General features: G+C 38.7%; 2 protein-coding genes and 1 non-coding gene across 3 annotated transcripts; 1 reads left to right on the top strand and 2 right to left on the bottom strand.

Moving 5' to 3' along the window:
- The first annotated feature begins 2123 nt into the window (after positions 1-2123).
- LOC113760213 (subtilisin-like protease SBT1.4) lies at positions 2124-4557 on the top strand. Its single transcript, XM_027302778.1, has one exon. The coding sequence runs from the start codon at positions 2209-2211 to the stop codon at positions 4555-4557; it is 2349 nt and encodes a 782-aa protein (XP_027158579.1). The 5' UTR covers positions 2124-2208.
- A 791-nt stretch (positions 4558-5348) lies between these two features.
- On the bottom strand, positions 5349-6938 carry LOC113763364 (basic 7S globulin-like). Its single transcript, XM_027307137.1, has one exon. It carries the CDS (start codon positions 6878-6880, stop codon positions 5597-5599), a length of 1284 nt encoding a protein of 427 aa, XP_027162938.1. The 5' UTR covers positions 6881-6938; the 3' UTR covers positions 5349-5596.
- Positions 6939-10798: 3860 nt separating this feature from the next.
- LOC113764321 lies at positions 10799-10905 on the bottom strand. The gene has a single exon (XR_003467592.1). It is a non-coding gene; the product is annotated as a small nucleolar RNA R71 (small nucleolar RNA).
- Between the last annotated feature and the right edge of the window lie 10216 nt (positions 10906-21121).

Raw genomic sequence — 21121 nt, 5'->3', positions numbered from 1 at the left:
AATGGAGTGTTATCATTTAGGGTGGGGAAGGTAATGCATAAAGGCTGCTGATTTAAATCAGGAGCAGCCAACTCCCTCAATGTTCGTGCATTAGCCATGGTTCCTTCCTCCTGGTCAGAGTCACTCGAAGTGTCTCCAAACGAATCTGTTGGTTCAACTTCTTGCTCAGGTCTCTGAGATGTAGCACTGGAGTGCTCCTCTAGGAGCTGTCTGGTCTCTTTTCTTGTCCTACTCTCAGTCTTCTCTACCTCGGGGTCGAAAATTAATTCACCTGTACGAGAAGAACGAGGCATACACTTGAAAAGCACCAGAAAGTTAGATCAAAAATGAATTTAAAAAGAAACAAATAATAACGCCAGTCCCCGGTAACGGCGCCAAAAATTGACAGGTTGTCGAAACCTGTGCAATAATAAAACCTGTTCAAACTAAAAGTAAATTTCTGTAGATAGTGGTAAGCAGGGTCGAATCCACAGGGATTGGGAGTACTTGTTCCTTTCCAAATTCACAGTGACAAGAGGGTGTTTTTGTGCAGAAGGTGACAATCAAATAAATTCAAATAAAATCTAAGAAACTACTAAAAATTAAATAACAAATTACTAAAATCAAATGAGTGATAATTAAGGATCTAGCCAAGGAATAATTTCAGCAATGGTTCACCTAATTGATCCTTGAAACAAAGGCAATTTCAATTATTTATCAATAAATAGGTTATAACTGCCAAACAAGCGATGACAGTCAACCCCTCCTTACTGCGTCGGTGATCAAGGTACGCCCGTTAATCACTGCTCTAATTGAGAAATAATCCTAGGTACGCCCGTAGAATTTAATTCCCCAATTGCCTTACGTATTAGAGGAGCCCTATTCTAACCAAATAACGCACTACCAGGGTTATTTTAGATTACCTCGCGTATTCCCCTGACACAAACCTAATCATGCCAGTTGTCACTATTTTAGAGCAATTAAACAATTACGGATTTAATGCCCTAATTGACAATAGGTTACCCAATCAACTAATTATCTGGATCCAAGACAATCAATTAATTAAATAATCACAAGCACTGCAAATAAGGAATATGCGAATACTAATAAATAAAAGAAAAAGATAAAATTAAATCGATCTCACAATTTTAAGCGACCCAAAGCATCCGTTATTCCTTAGCTAGACTGGTGAAATTAGTTCATGTTTGATGAACTAAGTCCACAGGAAGTTGAAACAAGAGTCGCGGCCATTGTCACAAAAATTGGGAAACGCAATTCGCTCCAATCCAGAAAAGATAGCAAAGTTACAAGAGGTAGCCCTCTGTTTCACTTCCAATGACATACGAAGAAAGAAACGTAAATACTAAAAGTTCAAAGATGAAGAAAAGTCAAAAGCCAAGAATGGCTTAGGGGTCCTGACATTCGTAAGTCCCCGAAGCCAAAAAGTAAGTCCAAGGGAAAAGTCAATAAAATTTAGCCTAAACTAAAGACGAAAAACTAAGAAGAAAGGCCAGATCCCCCTAGTCCTCTGCTGCTCTCTTTGTGTTTATCCTCTGCCTCCCTTTTGATGTGCGGCGGCTCACTCCGAAAAGAAGACTTCGGCCCAATTTGCCCAACAAGGGCTCTCATTTTGTTGTTTAAAAAATGCGACAAACTCTATCATCTGGACTCTTTTCCTGCCAAATTAGTACCTGTTATTATATTTTCGTTCTACTTCCTGAAATAAATGTAAAATACTAAAAGTGAGTAGAATCCCGCAATTAATCCACATCAAGTCAGGTAATAGGAGGAATTAATAATAAAATAAATTCTGTCCATGTTTCTAAACACAAATTCGTCCATGTTTCTAAACACAAATTCGTAGAGTGATTTTTATTGTTAAATTTGAGTATAATTTTAACTTAAAAACATATTTTACATTGGAAAAAAAATATGTTTATTGTATAAACTTTCATTTAATTTAATTCATTATTACTGCATTCTATATGCTGTCGGAGATTGACCCTGACCTTAGCGTTTTAGCTCCATTGCTGACCAGTAAGGTTTTAGGACGTGCCCCAACAACACAAAGGCCAATCTATCACAAAGATACGCAGCCATCTGCTCCAACCGTCCAAGCTTCTTGTGTATATATCATCATCATCATCATCCCCATCCCCAGAATTATGTTCAACAACCAAACCCCCTTTGCATGCAATATTTTCTTACCCTGCATCTTGTCTCCAATTAATGGCTGCCTTCTCTTCTCTAACTTCCTTATTTCTCCTTATCTTCTTCCTCTTTTGCCTCCATGCATGCATGATTGCTGCCTCATCCGATGACAGTCATGAAACCTACATCGTCCACCTCTCCAAGTCTCAAAAGCCATCCCTTTTCACCACCCACCACGACTGGTACTCCTCCATGCTCAGCTCCCTCTCTCCTCTCTCCACCGATCGTCAACAGCCCACAACTAAACTCCTGTATACCTATGAACACGCTATCCATGGCTTTGCTGCCCGCCTTAACATCTCCCAGGCCGCAGAGCTCCGCCGTCACCATGGCATTCTATCTGTCGTCCCAGACAGCATCCGCCAGCTTCAAACTACCCGCACCCCCTACTTCATGGGCCTCGCTGACTTCTTTGGCCTCTGGCCAGTCTCCAATTACGCCAAGGACGTCGTCATCGGTGTCCTCGACACTGGCAGTTGGCCTGATCATCCGAGCTTCTCTGACGAAAACCTTCCTCCTGTTCCTTCATACTGGAAAGGAGAATGTGAAACGACTTCGGACTTTCCCTCAACTTCATGTAACAAAAAGCTTATTGGCGCCAGAGCTTATTACAGAGAATATGAGGAACAAATGAAAAAGTCCATAGAACAAATGGGAGAATCGAAGTTGCCTTGGGACTTCAAAGGTCATGGAACGCATACTGCTTCTACGGCAGCTGGTTCGGCCGTTAAAAATGCTGGCCTCTATGAATATGCTAAAGGGGAAGCGAGAGGAATGGCGATTAAAGCCAGGATTGCCGCCTACAAAGTCTGTTGGAGAGGTGGATGCTTTGACTCCGATATATTAGCAGGCATCAATCAAGCCATTTCCGATGGAGTTCACGTGATTTCACTGTCAGTGGGTGGCAAACAAGCTAGGGAGTACGACCTTGATCCCATTGCAATCGGTGCATTTAGCGCTATGGAGCAAGGGATTGTGACTTCTTGCTCAGCGGGAAATTCTGGCCCGCTCCCCTACACTGCCGACAATATTGCACCCTGGATTCTTACTGTCGGTGCATCCACCATCGACCGGGAGTTTCCAGCTGACGTTGTTCTCGGAGATGGAAGAATTTTCAGTGGCGTGTCGCTGTACTCCGGTCTCCCTCTGTCGGATGCTCAGATCCCACTTGTTTACGCCGCAAATTGCGGAAGCAAATTCTGTTTCCAAGGAAAACTCGATCCTTCCAAAGTCAAGGGAAAGATTGTGGTATGTGACCGTGGAGGTAATATTACCGGAGCTGCCAAAGGATGGGCAGTCAAACACGACGGTGGTGTTGGCATGATACATGCAGACACTGAGGAATATGCCATTTCCGGCGAAGACCTCAGGGCGGAAGCCCATCTAATTCCAGCTACGATGGTGGGGATAACAGCCGGCGACAAAATTAAGAGCTACCTCAAGTCCCATCCCTCCTCTGCGACAGCTACAATTATCTTTAGAGGAACGGTGACTGGGAACTCAATATCAGCGCCACGGGTGGCGGCATTCTCGAGCCGTGGTCCAAATCTTATTACACCGGAGATCTTAAAACCAGATGTTATCGCTCCCGGCGTGAATATCTTAGCCGGTTGGACCAGGCTGGCCGGACCATCCAGTTTGGAAAACATTGATAAGAGAAGAGTGAATTTCAACATTATGTCCGGTACGTCCATGGCTTGTCCTCATGTAAGTGGATTAGCAGCTTTGCTTCACAAAGCCTTTCCTGATTGGACTCCGGCAGCTATAAAATCAGCTCTTATGACGACTGCTTATAACGTTGACAACAGGGGCAACAATATTATGGACATTTCCACTGGCAAAGAATCCATCCCATTTGGACATGGGTCAGGTCACGTCGATCCTAACAAGGCGCTTAATCCAGGCTTGGTATACGATATGGGAACTAGTGATTACGTGGGGTTCTTGTGTACGATTGGGTATAGTCCAACTAAAATAGCAGTGTTTGTCAAGGATAGATCGGTTCCCGTGGACTGCAATGCACAGAAATTGGAGAGTGTTGGAGACTTGAATTATCCTTCTTTTTCTGTGGCTTTTAGTCGTAGTAAAAAGGCGGCTAAGCATAAACGGGTGGTCAAGAATGTGGGGAGCAAATCAGATGTTGTGTATGATGTGAAAGTAAATGCTCCTCAATTTGTGGAGGTGAGGGTGTCACCGAGTAAGCTGATATTCTGCAAAGGAAAGGATGCCTTGTCCTATGAGGTCTTGTTCACAAGGGCTGCATTGGAGGAAATTGGTGACATTGAGTCTGGATTTGGGTCACTGGATTGGAGTGATGGGGAGCACCTTGTGAGAAGCCCTATTGCAGTGAGGTTTCAGGGGAAATAATAAAGCACCCGGTTGGACAGTGGCATGCATAGCCAATATAATTTGCTTGAATGGTTATAGATCTTAATCACTATGCAAGTACGTTAATCAATAAGTGGAAAGCACTATTTTATTATAATGATAAACTGGTTTAGTTTGCTTTTTTAACTATTAAAAATTAGCTAATGTAGCTGCTAACTAAATTGAGTTATTATTAATGATTTTCACGTCATTGGTCTGAGCAAAGAATATCAATGACGAAGAAAATTTAATGACTTAGAAAATTTCTAAAGCTTCAAGAAATTAACTCTTTTGTACCATGATATTAAATAGAATTTAAGGGGGAAAAAAAAGCAATTTGAGCTCAATAATATCTGGTAATCTTTGCACAAATAAAAAATCAATACTTTATCCAAATAAGCCAAATTTTTTCCAAGGCACTAGTACTTATTGAAGCATAAAATGCAAAAGGTATAGTATATTGCATGTTCCCCCAATTTGGGTAGGGAAAATATTCGGGAGGCAAGTTTTTTCGGCCTCCATTCTTCATGGCCAAGTTAGGCCCAGGTTTAGGTTAGTATTGTTACCCTTTTGACACAAAAAAAAGGGCAAAATTGTTCTTCTAAAGTAACAGGAATTAGTTTACTTCTAGATTTGGTAGGCATTAGGCAATACAATATCGGGTCTTGTACAGCCCTCCAATCAGTCATAAATCATAATGGCTGTTACCCCAAATAAGTCATAGTGACAAAATTTAGCAAAAGTAATCAGGAGAAAAAAAAAAAAAAGAGGAATACATATTCATAGCTAGGTAACCATAACAAGTTTGGGAGAAGTTTGAATTAAGTGGTAAGGTAGAAGGGATAGTAAATGGAAGATTCTTTGTTTAAGATCTCTCACTTAAAAAAAAATTCATTGGCACAATTATGAAACCGAAAAAAGCTAATATCACACAGCACAAAACAAAAACTACAAAGCCGACACAAACATAAACCAACAAAACCAACAAGGTACATATATCCATGGCAAAGTGATCAAATCATTCAGGTCATTCGCCAACTTATGGTGTAGGATTGAAGTTGAATTGATCACAGGTATTGTAATCAGCCTTTAGGGTCACCCTAAATCCCAACTGGGAACTAGCCAGATCAAACTCAAATATGTGATCCTCCAACTGATATGCACCCAAGACAATTGGAGCTCTGGGCTTATATCCTCCATCAACGAATGCTAAGCACCAAATTCCAGGCCTTGCTTTGACTATGGAATTTGAACCGAATATACTCCAGGCAGTGTCACGATTTTCCATCACAAAGTCGATGATAGGAGCAGCTATATCGACTTTTGGAACCGGAGGAGGCAATTTATTGAAGCATACTCCAAAAGGTGATACTGGATCCACCTGAGATGCACCAATGGCAGTGAATTCATTCGTGAAGAACTGAGTGAAGTTTTCGAAAATTGAGTGCTCAAGAACGGTGTACGGATCTGTTGTGCCGATCACTGTTCCACCAAAGCTTCTAGTTCTTGAAAGCAAAGGTGTGTTGAATTGGACAGGCTTGTGATTTATCCTGATTGATTTCACTAGTATCTGGTACTCTCCTTGTGATCCAATAGTTAATGGGGTATATTGCATACCTTGAGAGATGTCCTTGTCGCCAATTCTATAAGATGCGTTCCCCAAAAAGATGACTCCATTTTGGTTGGTCTTTGAAGATAAACACAAGGCAAATTTCTGCGGGAATCCAAAGTGAGAAGCTAGTTGCATTGGTAAAGAAACTTGATTGTGGCCAAATCCAACTATTCCTTGTACATTTTGCGGTAATGGCCCTTGTAGAAAAGATGATGGCGTGCATGCAAAGAGGAAGTAGCGGACAACAGCCAGAGGGCCTGGATTTGAGGCCTCAATAGTCTTAATTGCTAGTGTATCTTGTGCAAGTTCACTAACTACATTTGTGTTGGTGAGAGGGTTTGTTGCAAAGACTGCACAAGTGTTGTTATGGCAACCAGGCTTAGCCTGGGATAAACATGTGTGGCAGAAATGATTTTCAACTTGTGAACACTGAGTTGAATGACAAATTGGAGCATTATAGGTGGATGACAGGTAATCTTGCTCACAATTAACTGATAAGAACTTGCCATTCAGGTCTACAAGAAGTGGGATTGATTTGAGGGGTGTTCTTTTGTAGATATCGACAACAAGGAGGCTTGTGGCGTTATCTTTCAGCACTGGGAGGTAAAGGGCGTTCGGGTTGAAGGGAGCTTGAGCAGCTCCAGGTGCTGATGCAAACAGAAGGGAAACGAGAGTCAAGAGAGCGAGAATAAAATTGAAGCGGGAAGCCATAAGAGGAATCAGAGAAGATTAGCAGAATCAGTGTTTCTGAGATGTGGTTTTTGGGTAGTACGAGGAAAATGGCTTGATCTATATGTATAGCTATAAAGTTTGTAGCGGGTAAGAATGGGGGAAGATAACTTCAAGAAGGGGTGGGAATGGAGACAATCTTGATGATTTCTGTTTCTCGTGTAAATATCTGAGTTTGATGACTTAATCAGTGGATGAGTTTTCTTTTTCTTTCTATTTGGTAGGTTGTCTTTAAACCAAACTTAGAGCAAACAAGGGTAAAGACAGCGGTGTGATGATGGCAATAGAGGACACAGAAAGAGTAGAAGCAGCTAGGGAGTGCTTGATGAGGCAGCATCTAGCAAAGAGGGGATAAAACTTCACTAGCTAGTACTGCCACCAGGTTCTTCCAGACTGGATTCCAGCTTTATCAAAGGAAAGTGAGAAGTGCATACCCGTTAAAGTGAGAATTCTCTTGTCAGTTTAATTTTCTCAATGCAATTGCAATAGTCTAGAATAGTTCCATCACCAGTTACATTTTTTCTTTCCGAGGAATGTTTTATATGAAATTATTAGAAAAAAAAAACTAGTTTAACTTGCATTGTATAATTTCAAATGCAATGAGTTGGGATATCAAGATCAAGAACACTATCTCTCAGAAATCGACAAGTTGTTGGACACTAAAAGTTCAAGAGGTCAATGGAACAAAGAGAACAATAATATAATCCAATATGTACTAATTAGTAGTAAAACACAAGTAAAGACATTGAATGAGAGTTAATTCGGTCCGTTGAGCTAATTCTGCAAGAAAATAATCACAATCAACTTGAGCATGGTGATAAAATATATAATTTTCAATTGATTCCATTTATGAAAATTTAAAAACATATCAATATTGCATGTAATTAATGCTACATACATACTATGTATGTTAGCATGGATTAAGTTATAATGTGAATCAATTTTGAAAGGTAGAGTAAAAAAAATTCTTTCTTGAAATTACATTTTGCAGTTGGCAATAAAACGTTGCACCCGCTTGGATGTGTGTACAAGACGGTGATAAAGTTCAGCACGCAAAAAACAAAAAAAAAAAAAAATATTCTGTCGCATCAAGGAGCACATAATTTATCTCCAAATACTTCAAAATAATTACATTCAACAGAATAAATCATCAATCTCAGTTCCCATTTTACAAATGGTACGAATGCAAGGTGAAATTGAAGTTAGCACAGGTAATATGACGCAAAAGTAGCGAAGATGCAAACCCTAATCTAGTTCTTTGCAAGACCAAATTGAAGAAGATTATTTTCCAGTTGATGTGTAGCTATGACAATTGAAGCCGTAGGGTTAGTTCCTCCATCAACAAAGGCTAAACACGAGACATTTTGTTCTACTTGTACCGTGAAATTTTCGCCAATAATTGTCCTGCTAAACTTTTGAATTTGCAGCATGAAATCAATTCTAGGAACTTCAGGGCCAGTTCTGGTACTTGCTAAGTAGTTGAAATTGAAGCATACCTCAAATTGTGAAACTGGTTTCACCTGAGGAACTCCTATGAGTTGATTCATGAACAATGATAAGTGAATATTTAACGTACATTTTGTACGAATTTGGCATGAATTTTTGGTATGTTTTGAGAAGATTAAAGCCATATTTGAACTCTTTTGGTGATAATTGCTTAAATATTATTTAAGAGTTAAGAAATTGATAAATGAATGGATTAATGCGTAATTTTGTGAAATTGTGAAGGTAATTGATGTATGAAATTCATGCACAAGTTGAAAGAAATGTCAGGGTCATCCAGAGGACAAAGTACACAAGAAATTGGGAGCAAAAATGTAGAAAAAGGGAAGAAGTGAAAAACTGGAAATATTGCTTAACACGGATCCGAGCTCGGATCCGTGTGTACAAGAGGGATCCGACCCCTCGTCTGTACTTCTGGCGGAGTGTATCCGAGGTCAGGACGATCCGACCTCGGATCCATCATGGGAAGGCCTCGGATCCTATGATCCGAGCTCGGATCCATTATCACTCCTCGGATCCGAGGCTCGGATCTGTCTCTCTCCTCAGCAAGTGGCACAGCCGTTTTTCTTTACCTTTCTCACAACTTTTACAGCTATTTTGAGGGACAGAAATCGGTGGCACATGCTTCTGCAATAAAAGAGAAGACCAAATGAGTGTGGACAAAAGGAACATTGACTTCTTTTTTACAAATCTAAGTGGAGGAAATTATGAAGAGAGAGGAATGGAATTTCTACCACCTTTTATGCAGAAACTCAGGGGAGAAGCCAGAGGACCATACGTAGCTAGTTTTCCTTCTTGCAACAAGTTTTCTCTCTAGAGAGGAGTACTTGGAGAAGCATTTTTTGGAGAGTTTCACTTGTAATCATATTTTGCAAGAACATAGCAGGAATTGGAGAGCTTCACCTTCAATTGGCTAAGCTTTCTTTTATCTTTCTTATACTTGTACTTTATGATGTTTTGCATTAATAAACTTGTGAGTTTGATTGTTAAATCATTCATGAGTAGCTAAACTCCTTCATCTAGGGAGTAGATGAAACTTATGGCTAAATAATACTAATTGAATGTGATTTACACTTGTTATATCTTGTCTTAACTTGTCTACTTGTGTAGCTGTTCTTACTTGTTATTGATTGATCACCAATAGCATGTTTATAGTGTTATTATTCAATGAGAATTGGTAATAACAATTGAAACACATGAGTAGTGCTTGAGTTGTATGTTCATGAAAATAGAGATACACTTAGGTGGATTATTGAGCATTTCATGAAATAAAACGGAGTAGTAGTAGTATTTCACCATGAAAATAGGGAAATCTATATTGCTCTAAGCCATTTCATCATGAAAATGAGACTTGGTAATCTTGGAAATAAATCTCTGGTTAAGCAAGAATAATAGCAAGAAGTAAATCCATTTATTTGTGTAGTTTATGCCATAAGTGGAATCTACATCCCTAGAATCTTCATTAAGTGAAATTTCTCTATTTGCATTCAGCATTTGTTAAACTAGATTTGTATATCAGATTTGTAGATTACAGCATTAGATTTTCTCTGCTCAAAATTAATTGTAAGTCTAAATAATAGAGAGAACAAGGGCTTAGTAATTGTTTAAATTGCTCCTCGTGGGATCGACCCGATACACATCTTGTACTACAATTGCGACCTGTATACTTGCAGTCCAACGGGTGTAAAATCGAAATTAAACTTGCACTTAAAGTAAAAACCCGTCAAGTTTTTGGCGCCGTTGCCGGGGAGCGGCAATATTAGGGCCTAGTCATCTCTATTAATTTAGACATCTTCATTGTTTTTATCCAAGTTGTTGAATTAAAATTGCAAAAATTTCTCTTATTTTTACTTGTAGTGCATGTACCGATCAAATAGAGAAGTTGCACATTTTGATCCGGAAATTGAAAGAACATTGCGGAGACAAAGGAGGAATACACTGCACCAAGAGGAACAAGAGGTTTGGCAGCCAATAGAAGATATCTTGATAGAATTACCATTTGAAGAAGAAATGGCGGAAAATGACCTAAATAGGCGAGTTCTACGAGATTATGCTCTACCGGGAACACAAGGATCTCAAACGAGCATAGCAAGGCCTGCGGTAAATGCTAACAACTTTGAGATTAAACCATCACTTATCCAAATGGTTCAACAATCTCAATTTGGAGGTAATGCAGTAGAAGATCCTAATACACACTTAGCTACATTCTTGGAAATTTGTGATACAATTAAAATGAATGGAGTTAGTGATGATGCTATAAGGCTAAGATTGTTCCCATTTTCATTGAGAGATAAGGCCAAACTTTGGCTACACTCTCATGCTCCTAATACTTTCACTGGATGGGATGAATTATCAAGAGCATTCTTAAATAAGTATTTTCCACCAGGAAAGACTGCTAAGCTTAGAATGGATATCACTAGTTTTAGTCAATTGGAGGGAGAATCATTATATGAGGCATGGGAAAGGTTTAGAGATTTGCTTCGGATATGTCCACATCATGGACTGCCGGAATGGTTAATCATACAAACCTTCTATAATGGTTTAGCTTTTTCTACTAAAACTATGATCGATGCAGCTGCAGGTGGAGCTTTAATGGGTAAATCACCCCAAGAGGCTCATAATTTGATAGAAGAAATGGCAGCAAATAACTACCAATGGGCCAATGAGAGAGGTAATACAAGACGTCACGCAGGTATGATAGAAATGGACACTCTCAATATGCTGAGTGCTCAAATGAATAATGTGATGAAGTTGCTAAGTAGACAAGGTGGAGTTGGTCCAAGTTCATCTAATGCACATGTAGCAAGTTGTTCTATATGTGGAGGTGAACATGATACTAATGAGTGTGTTGATTCTGAACAGGTACAATTCGTCAATAATTACAATCGTAATGCTCAAAATAACCCCTACTCGAATACTTACAATCCGGGGTGGAGAAATCATCCAAACTTTGGATGGAAGGATCAAGGAAATCAACCAAGGCAAACCAATCCACCGGGATTTCAATCAAGGCAACAACAAGCTGAAACTAAACCTGGTTGGGAGATGGCAGTGGAAAAGCTTGTAAAAGTTACCTCGGACAGATTTGAGCGAGTAGAAGGAAGGTTGGACCAACTCACTACAATGTACAGGAATGTAGAGGTCCAAATTGGTCAAATTGCTAGTTCTTTGAATAATCGAAATCAAGGAGAATTACCTAGCAAAACAGAGGTCAATCCTAAGGAGCATGTGAAAGCCATTACTCTTCGTAGTGGTAGACAATTAGAAGATCCTCCAGTGAAGGAAGTTGAGAAAGATGAGAATGAAAAACAAGAAGAAAAGCAGAGGAACCAAGAGGCGATTGTGGAGGAAAATAGTCGAGAGAATCCAAGAGAAAAGCAACCATCATCTTCCACTACCATTCCAATACCCCCTGCGGTTCCATTTCCACAAAGATTAAAGCAAAATAAGTTTGATAAAGATTTTGAAAAATTTGTTAAACTTTTCAAACAATTGCACATTAACATTCTTTTTGCCGATGCTATTTTGCAGATTCCGTCTTATGCGAAATTTCTCAAGGAAATCATGACTAGAAAAAGAAAGTTGGAAGACTGCGAAACAATAGCATTAACGGAGGAATGTAGTGCAATTATTCAAAATAAGCTACCATCGAAATTGAAGGATCCGGGGAGTTTTTCTATACCTTGCACCATAGGTAGCGTTGATTTTTCTAAGGCATTGTGTGATCTTGGTGCTAGTGTATCATTAATACCTTTAACGGTGGCTAGACAATTGGGTTTGCATGAGCTTAAACGCACTAATATTACTTTGCAACTAGTGGATCGGTCTATTAGATATCCATTGGGAGTGTTGGAGAATGTATTGATAAAAGTTCAAAAATTTATCATTCCAGTGGATTTTGTGGTATTAGATATGGAAGAAAATATATCTATGCCAATTATTCTAGGTAGACCATTTCTAGCTACTGCAGGTACTATTATTGATGTAAAAAATGGCAAGCTTAAGTTTCAAGTAGGTGAAGAAGAAGTAGAATTTAATTTGAATGAAATGGAAAAATACCCTTCTTTTACCAATCATGCTTATTCTATTGGCACAATTGATAAACTAACCCAAGAGATGAGTCAAGTCAACCTTGACTTAGATCCTCTTGAGCATTGTTTAATGAGTTTAGGTAAGCAAGAAGATGTTTGTGAAGAAATTGAAGAATTGGCCAAGTACTTGGATTTTCAAGCACCTTATAAAAGGGGTAATTTGTATGAAAGTCTTGGCCAAGGAAAAGGGTTTTCACAACCTTCAGAAATTGAACCTCCAAGGTTAGAGCTCAAACCACTTCCGACTCATCTAAGGTATGAATTTCTTGGAGAAAATAAAACTTTACCTGTAATTGTTAGTGCTGACCTTGATGATGAACAGTGTGCAAAGTTGTTAAGAGTTCTAAGAAGGTGTAAGAAGGCAATTGGATGGACAATTTCAGACATTAAAGGTATAAGTCCTTCTATATGCATGCATCGAATTTTATTGGAGGACAATTGCAAACCAGTGGTGGAAACACAAAGAAGACTCAATCCAAACATGAAAGAGGTGGTAAGAAATGAAATTCTTGAATGGCTTGACGCAGGTATAGTTTTTCCTATCTCCGATAGTGTTTGGATTAGTCCAATTCATGTGGTACCAAAGAAGGGTGGAATGACTACAATCGTGGGTAAAAATGATGAATTAATTCCATCTAGACTTGTGGTAGGGTGGAGAGTGTGTATTGATTATCGTAAGTTAAATACGGTAACAAGAAAATATCATTTTCCCTTACCATTTCTTGATCAATTATTGGAGCGTATAGCTGGATATGAATTTTACTGTTTTCTTGATGGTTTTTCAGGATATAATCAAATAGCTATAACTCCAGAGGATCAAGAGAAGACCACATTTACATGTCCTTATGGCACTTTTGCCTTTAGAAGAATGCCATTTGGGTTATGCAATGCTCCCGCAACTTTTCAACGATGCATGATGGCTATTTTTTCTGATTATATTGAGAAAATTATGGAGATATTTATGGATGATTTTTCTGTGTATGGTTCATCTTTTGATCAGTGTCTTCATAATTTGGAATTGATTTTGCAGAGATGCGAGGAAGCAAATCTTGTACTGAATTGGGAGAAATGTCATTTTATGGTAAAAGAAGGAATTGTCTTAGGACACAAGATTTCCTCCAAGGGAATTGAGGTGGATCAAGCCAAAATAGAAGTCATCGAAAAATTACCACCCCCAAGCAATGTCAAGGGGATAAGGAGTTTTTTAGGACATGCTGGCTTTTATAGACGTTTTATTAAAGATTTTTCTAAAATAGTAAAGCCATTATGTGATTTATTATGTAAAGATTCTCCTTTTCAATTTGATGACAATTGTTTGGTAGCATTTGAAAGGTTGAAGAAGGAATTGATTTCGGTCCCAATTATAACTTCGCCTGATTGGTCACTACCATTTGAATTGATGTGTGATGCAAGTGATTATGCGGTTGGAGCAGTTTTGGGACAAAAGAAAGAAGGACGATTGCACGTCATTTACTATGCTAGCAAGTTGCTAAATGAGGCACAACTCAATTATGCAACGACAGAAAAAGAGCTATTGGCAGTGATATTTGCTTTGGATAAATTTAGATCCTATTTAGTATGATCTAAAGTCATTATATATACGGACCATTCAGCTCTTAAATATTTGCTGCATAAGAAGGATGCAAAACCTAGACTAATTCGGTGGATTCTTTTATTGCAGGAATTTGATGTGGAGATAAAAGACAAAAAGGGATCGGAGAATCTAGTTGCAGATCATTTATCACGTTTGGAATATATCCCAATCAAAGATCAGGTTCCAATTCAAGAGAATTTTCCGGATGAGTTTGTCCTAGCACTTAGAAATTCTCCATGGTATGCAGATTTTGCTAACTACTTGGTCAGTGGAGAGATTCAAAAGGGATTTAATTATCATCAAAAGAAGAAATTCTTACATGACGTAAAAAGTTACTTTTGGGAGGAACCATTGCTATACAGACATTGTGCCGATGGTATGATACGTAGATGTATTCCTGAAGATGAGGTACATAATGTTTTATATCATTGTCATAACCTTGAAACAGGTGGTCATTTCAGTACTTCAAAGACTGTGGCAAAGGTATGGCAATCAGGATTTTATTGGCCAACTATGTACCAAGATGCTAGGGAATATGTTAAAAATTGTGATGCATGCCAAAGAACTGGAAATATATCTCGAAAGAATGAAATGCCCCTGACTACGTTCTTGGAAGTTGAGTTATTTGATGTATGGGGTATTGATTTTATGGGACCATTTCCTAGTTCTTTTAATAATAAGTACATCTTAGTAGCAGTGGATTATGTTTCTAAATGGGTTGAAGCAATCGCTTCACCTACTAATGACTCTAAAATTGTACTTAGATTCCTTAAAAAGAATATTTTCAGTAGATTTGGTATACCCAAGGCCATAGTAAGTGATGAAGGGAAACATTTTTGTAACAGACAATTGGATTCCTTATTGTTTAAATATGGTTGTAGGCACAAGACATCACTTCCATATCATCCTCAAGCCAATGGACAAGCAGAGCTAGCTAATAGAGAGATAAAGCTCATTTTGGAGAAAACTGTGAATAAATCACGCAAGAATTGGGCTACAAAGCTAGATGATACACTATGGGCTTACCGAACGGCATTTAAGACACCCCTAGGGATGTCACCGTATCGTTTAGTCTATGGGAAAGCTTGTCACCTACCTGTGGAGATTGAGCACAAAGCTTATTGGGCAATTAAATCTATTAACATGGATTGTAATTTTGCAGGAGAAAAGCGATTACTTGAGCTAAGTGAATTGGAGGAACACCGACTACATGCATATGAAAATGCCAAAATTTATAAAGAAAAGATCAAATATTGGCATGACAAGCATATTATTCCTAAAAAATTTCTGGTAGGGCAAAAGGTACTCTTGTTCAATTCACGCCTGAGGTTATTTCCAGGAAAATTGAAGTCAAGGTGGTCGGGACCATTTGAAGTAACTCAAGTATTTCCTTATGGAGCAGTGGAAATAAAAGGAGAAAATGGTTCTCCATTTAAAGTAAATGGGCAAAGATTGAAGCCCTATTTGGCCGGAGAAAAGGTTCCTAAAGGAGTAAATTACTCCTTAGGAAATGCAATGGAGAATTAAAGAAGTTATAGGAAAGTCGAGCCAACGACTATAAACAAAAGCGCTTGTTGGGAGGCAACCTAATAATAATAGTGTATTTGTGTGTTTTTATGTGTTTCTTACATTTTGGTGTAAGTTAATTGACTAATTAGATGTATTTCACTTGTTTATAGGAGATACGGGAGTTTTATCATCCATCTTGGAGGTGCACTTGAAGATCATGTTGGCAGGGAGTTTTCTTACCAAATTGTGTTTTAAGTGTTTAAAATTTCTATGCCTATACATACATTGTGCATTTCAAGTGAGTTTTGGTGATATCATGGTTATAAAGGTTCATGGATTCATTTGATGTGTATTTAATGCTCAGAAATGCCATTTTGATGTAAAAATGCAAAAATGATCAAAGAACCTCACCCCTCGATTTTCAATGTAAATGTGTTTGTTGTGTTTTGAGAGGATGGATATTGTGTTTAAGGTATATTGCATGTGCGTGGGAGGTTAGAATTGATAAAAAGTTTGTCCAATGTGTGTTTTGGAATTGGCCGGAAAAGGGAGAAAAAGTTTGAAAAATTGCAGTTTCTGCAATTAGTGCAGAGAACTCAGGATCCGAGCTCGGATCCTAAAATCCCAGACAGATCCGACCGCGGATCCATAGATCCGAGCTCGGATCGTTTCCAACCCAGATAGATCCGAGGGCTCGTCTGTGTTTCTGTTGAGGCTGATCCGAGCCATGTAGGATCCGAGGCCTTCCAGAAAGGATCCGACCTCGGATCTCTTCGCGATAAGAAAGGAAACGAGGCCTCGGTTCCTCATTTTTTCCAGATTTCTCTTCTCTCTCTCTTCGAAACCCTATCCCCTTTCCTCCAATCTTCCATTTCATCCATAAAATTCCCAATTTTTCACAATAAAACCTTCCCTAACCTCTTGTGAGCATTAACCCTCAACAATTTAGAATCAAAAACATCAAATTGAGAGGTTTTGATCTTCAAGACGCGAAATAGGGCCAAACTGAAATCTAGCAATTTGAGGTCGAATTTGGGCTTGTTTCTCTTCCATTTTTGCATCATTATCATCCTCCATCATCACTCCATCTATTTGAGGTAACAAATTTCAAATTTCTGTGACATTTTATATCTCTCATTTTTGTATATTTTTAGTTTTTCAATACATTTTGCTTAATTGTTGCAAATTCGTGATATAATTGTGCTACATTGTGCTCAAATCAGCTGTAATAATTATTTTCATGCTTATTTGTGTAAAAATTATGAATTTGGTGATAGTTTTGAGATTTCCTTCTCAATTTTTGGGCTTGAGCATTTTAGTGGTTTAAATTTGTGAATTTTGCTTTCAGTGAATATATGAACTGTTCCGAGAAGTATAAATCAATGTTATAATTGAAAATGATATGCTATCATTAGAGCAATAGCCCATTGGGTAAAAGTGTGTGTTCCCGATCAAGTTAAGCACATTGAACCACTTTTACTTGAAATAATTAATATTAGGATAACTTGGGAGTCATGTGTAGTTAACTTAAGTGTTAACGAGTGTTATGAATTGGATTGATGATATTCTCAAGTGTTTGAGTGTTTATTTTTGCAAATAGATATAATTTAAAATTGTTTGCACTTAATATGCATGAAATAATTTCTTTACTGCTAATATCCTTTCTAAGTGTAGGAATTGGATTTGAGAAGTGTTAGGAAGCTTATTTGTTTAAATTTGGGGACATTTTGGCAGGGAGTTTAGCCCTTTTTCAAAGGGAAACTCTGCCGAAATTTTCTTAAATTCCTATTTTAATATGAATGAGCGAGTTTCTATCTTTTCTAATACATACTCATCTTGTTTATAGGTGCTATGGCTCGTACAAGGAGGGCTCGTATTCGTACTCCTACACCATCGTCAAGTGAAGAACATACACCTTCTGTGCATGAGGAGTCGCCTGAGGAAGAATCTCCTTCGCCTGAGTCACCACCTCGATCTCGCCGGAAGACTGCATCCACTAGCCGTGATGAGCCACCGCCAGATTACGATACCACACGATTCACATCGCTCGAAAACCAAGAGTGGTATGAAGCCGGCCTAGCCAAGGAGATCATCATTGAGAAACACTTGGCTCCAGAGGTGGATGCGCACTACCATATTTCGACAGCATTCAAGCGACTTGGATGGGAGAACATCCTTCAATTGCCCAAGTACTACTACCCCAACTTGGTCCGGGAGTTCTACGCCAATGTGGAGAACAAGCAGAGTCACAGTGGCAACCTCATCGTCTCGTGGGTTCGAGGCAGGAAAGTGGTTCTCAATCGAGAGGCACTGCGACGTTTCGTTCAACTCATAGACGAAGGCGAAGATGTCAAACTGACTAAGGAATTCAAGGCTCGAGACCCTTGGCAAGTGGGAGAAGCCGTGGAGCGTCTAAAGGGTCAGTACCGTGAGCGAGGAACTTCGAAAAAACTCACGGTATATGCCGACTCCTTTGAGCATCGATACCACCTGATCTTCTATCTTTTTGCATTTAATGTGGTGCCGAAAAAGAGTGGTAAACGGGAGATCCGAAATAGCGATCTCTATTTTCTGGATAAGATGATACATGGATTGGGTAGGCAGTTGACTGGCATTCCTCTACCCAGCATTATCATCAGCTATATGCGGACCACAGCTCGCATGAGGGCCGGCGAGACTTGCTTCGGATTCCCTCGACTGCTATCCCTCGTGTTTGAGAAGCTCAAGGTTCCTCGTGGAACCGAGAGAGCGGTGGTAACTAGGTCTGTCGAGGAGGTAAATGCTTCTATACTCAACGCTTTGGGTATTTCTACGGATTTTGGAGCTGCTTTGGTCCGGGACACAGGAGAAGCATCGACTTCCACTCAGCCTCCGCCTCACACTGAACCACAAGCGGCAACCCAAGAGACGGAGGCACAGCAGACTCTTCCTCCTCCGGTTCCGCGACCACCTCCTCAACCGCGCTCCAAGTGGCAAGAGCTTCTCAATGCTATTTGTTGTATGGAGACGCGAGTCGTCGAGCGCATTGACCAGACGGAGCGGGTGATGACTGAGCGCCTCGACCGATATGATTGCCGCCTTCGTGCGATCGAGGATCATTTCCATATCCGACGGTCCTCTACTCCGACACCTCATCAGGATGAGGGCCATATTGGTACCTCACAGGGTCCTCATGGAGCCGAGGAGGCAGTAGACCCTCGTTCCGAGCAGCCATGACGCTACTTAGCGGATTTGATCTTTTATGTCTTTATTTATTTTTTTTTTCTTTTGATTAAAGACACTTGTAGATTTTTCTTTTAGTTGAATCATCTTGTGCTACTTATGGTATTTGGTACCCTTGTTGTCTCATTTTGGACAGAAAATGGATGATCGTGATGATTAAGGGCTTCAAAATGGCATCACCACCTATTAGAGGGAAGTTTCAGTTCTTTTACCTTCCTTTACAATGAGGACATTGTAGACTTTAAGTGTGGGGGAGGGATTACTCTATCTTATGGGCGATTGTGTCTTGAAATGCATGATTTTAGTTGTTTATAGCTCAAAAATGTTGGAATTATATTTGGAGATATTGTCATGAGGATAATTTTTGTGAAATTGAGGTTGTTGGCAGGGAGTTTCATCTATTTTTATGGGGAAACTCTGCCAAAATTTTTCTAAAATAATTTCCAATATTTCATTGCAATTCTTCCAATTAAATGGCCAAAATGTTAAAATTTTAAGTGTTTAATTCTTCCATTGGATAAAATGCTATGTGTATTTTGGAAAAGTTTAATTCTTATTTGGCTTGGAATGAATTATTATGCAAGTAAGATTTTTACGTTTTAGAAAGTATATTTGGTTAAATAAGAAAAATTATGCTTAGATTTTTGCAAGATTAATGATATTTATCATTTTTACTTAATTTTATAAGTAAGTGATTGATATAGTCAAAGAAAAGGCCAAATTCTTCCTTTATTTATATTTAGAGGGAAAAAGAAACGGATTCTGTTAAAAAAAAAAATTATTTTACTCCAATGATTCACATACTGAGTAACCGGGGGTTGGCATTTACAAATGTCGACATTCGCGTAAAAAGGTATTGGAATTAAGAGTAGGCTTAGCTATTTAAATAAGTGAAATGTCGAGTAACCGGAAATTTTCACCTAAAAGTGTTGATTTTCGCGTAAAAAGACGTTTTCACTATTTAAATAAAATGAATTGAGAATAAATCCCTCTAAATTGTTGAGTGTTGGAATGAGGAAGGCCATAGAATTGACTATGTGATTTACTTATTTGTAGAATTAGGATAGAATGAGAGATTGAGTTGAATTTGTTAAAATTAGGGCATAATTATTTTTCTTTAATTAAATATTATGAGTATTTAGTGTAATTTGAGAAATGGCATAATGATTGGTTTCTAGGTTTTTTAGGAATTAAATTTGACAAAAGTACGTATATTGCTTTATCTATTGAATCATTGAAGTAAGTTTTGTGTAAAAGTGCTTGAGGACAAGCAATGATTCAAGTGTGGGGGAATTTGATAAGTGAATATTTAACGTACATTTTGTACGAATTTGGCATGAATTTTTGGTATGTTTTGAGAAGATTAAAGCCATATTTGAACTCTTTTGGTGATAATTGCTTAAATATTATTTAAGAGTTAAGAAATTGATAAATGAATGGATTAATGCGTAATTTTGTGAAATTGTGAAGGTAATTGATGTATGAAATTCATGCACAAGTTGAAAGAAATGTCAGGGTCATCCAGAGGACAAAGTACACAAGAAATTGGGAGCAAAAATGTAGAAAAAGGGAAGAAGTGAAAAACTGGAAATATTGCTTAACACGGATCCGAGCTCGGATCCGTGTGTACAAGAGGGATCCGACCCCTCGTCTGTACTTCTGGCGGAGTGTATCCGAGGTCAGGACGACCCGACCTCGGATCCATCATGGGAAGGCCTCGGATCCTATGATCCGAGCTCGGATCCATTATCACTCCTCGGATCCGAGGCTCGGATCTGTCTCTCTCCTCAGCAAGTGGCACAGCCGTTTTTCTTTACCTTTCTCACAACTTTTACAGCTATTTTGAGGGACAGAAATCGGTGGCACATGCTTCTGCAATAAAAGAGAAGACCAAATGAGTGTGGACAAAAGGAACATTGACTTCTTTTTTACAAATCTAAGTGGAGGAAATTATGAAGAGAGAGGAATGGAATTTCTACCACCTTTTATGCAGAAACTCAGGGGAGAAGCCAGAGGACCATACGTAGCTAGTTTTCCTTCTTGCAACAAGTTTTCTCTCTAGAGAGGAGTACTTGGAGAAGCATTTTTTGGAGAGTTTCACTTGTAATCATATTTTGCAAGAACATAGCAGGAATTGGAGAGCTTCACCTTCAATTGGCTAAGCTTTCTTTTATCTTTCTTATACTTGTACTTTATGATGTTTTGCATTAATAAACTTGTGAGTTTGATTGTTAAATCATTCATGAGTAGCTAAACTCCTTCATCTAGGGAGTAGATGAAACTTATGGCTAAATAATACTAATT

The sequence above is a fragment of the Coffea eugenioides genome, chromosome 2 (assembly GCF_003713205.1).
Source record: "Coffea eugenioides isolate CCC68of chromosome 2, Ceug_1.0, whole genome shotgun sequence".
Classification (NCBI taxonomy): Eukaryota; Viridiplantae; Streptophyta; class Magnoliopsida; order Gentianales; family Rubiaceae; genus Coffea; species Coffea eugenioides.
This window is presented reverse-complemented; position numbering and strand designations above follow the sequence as displayed.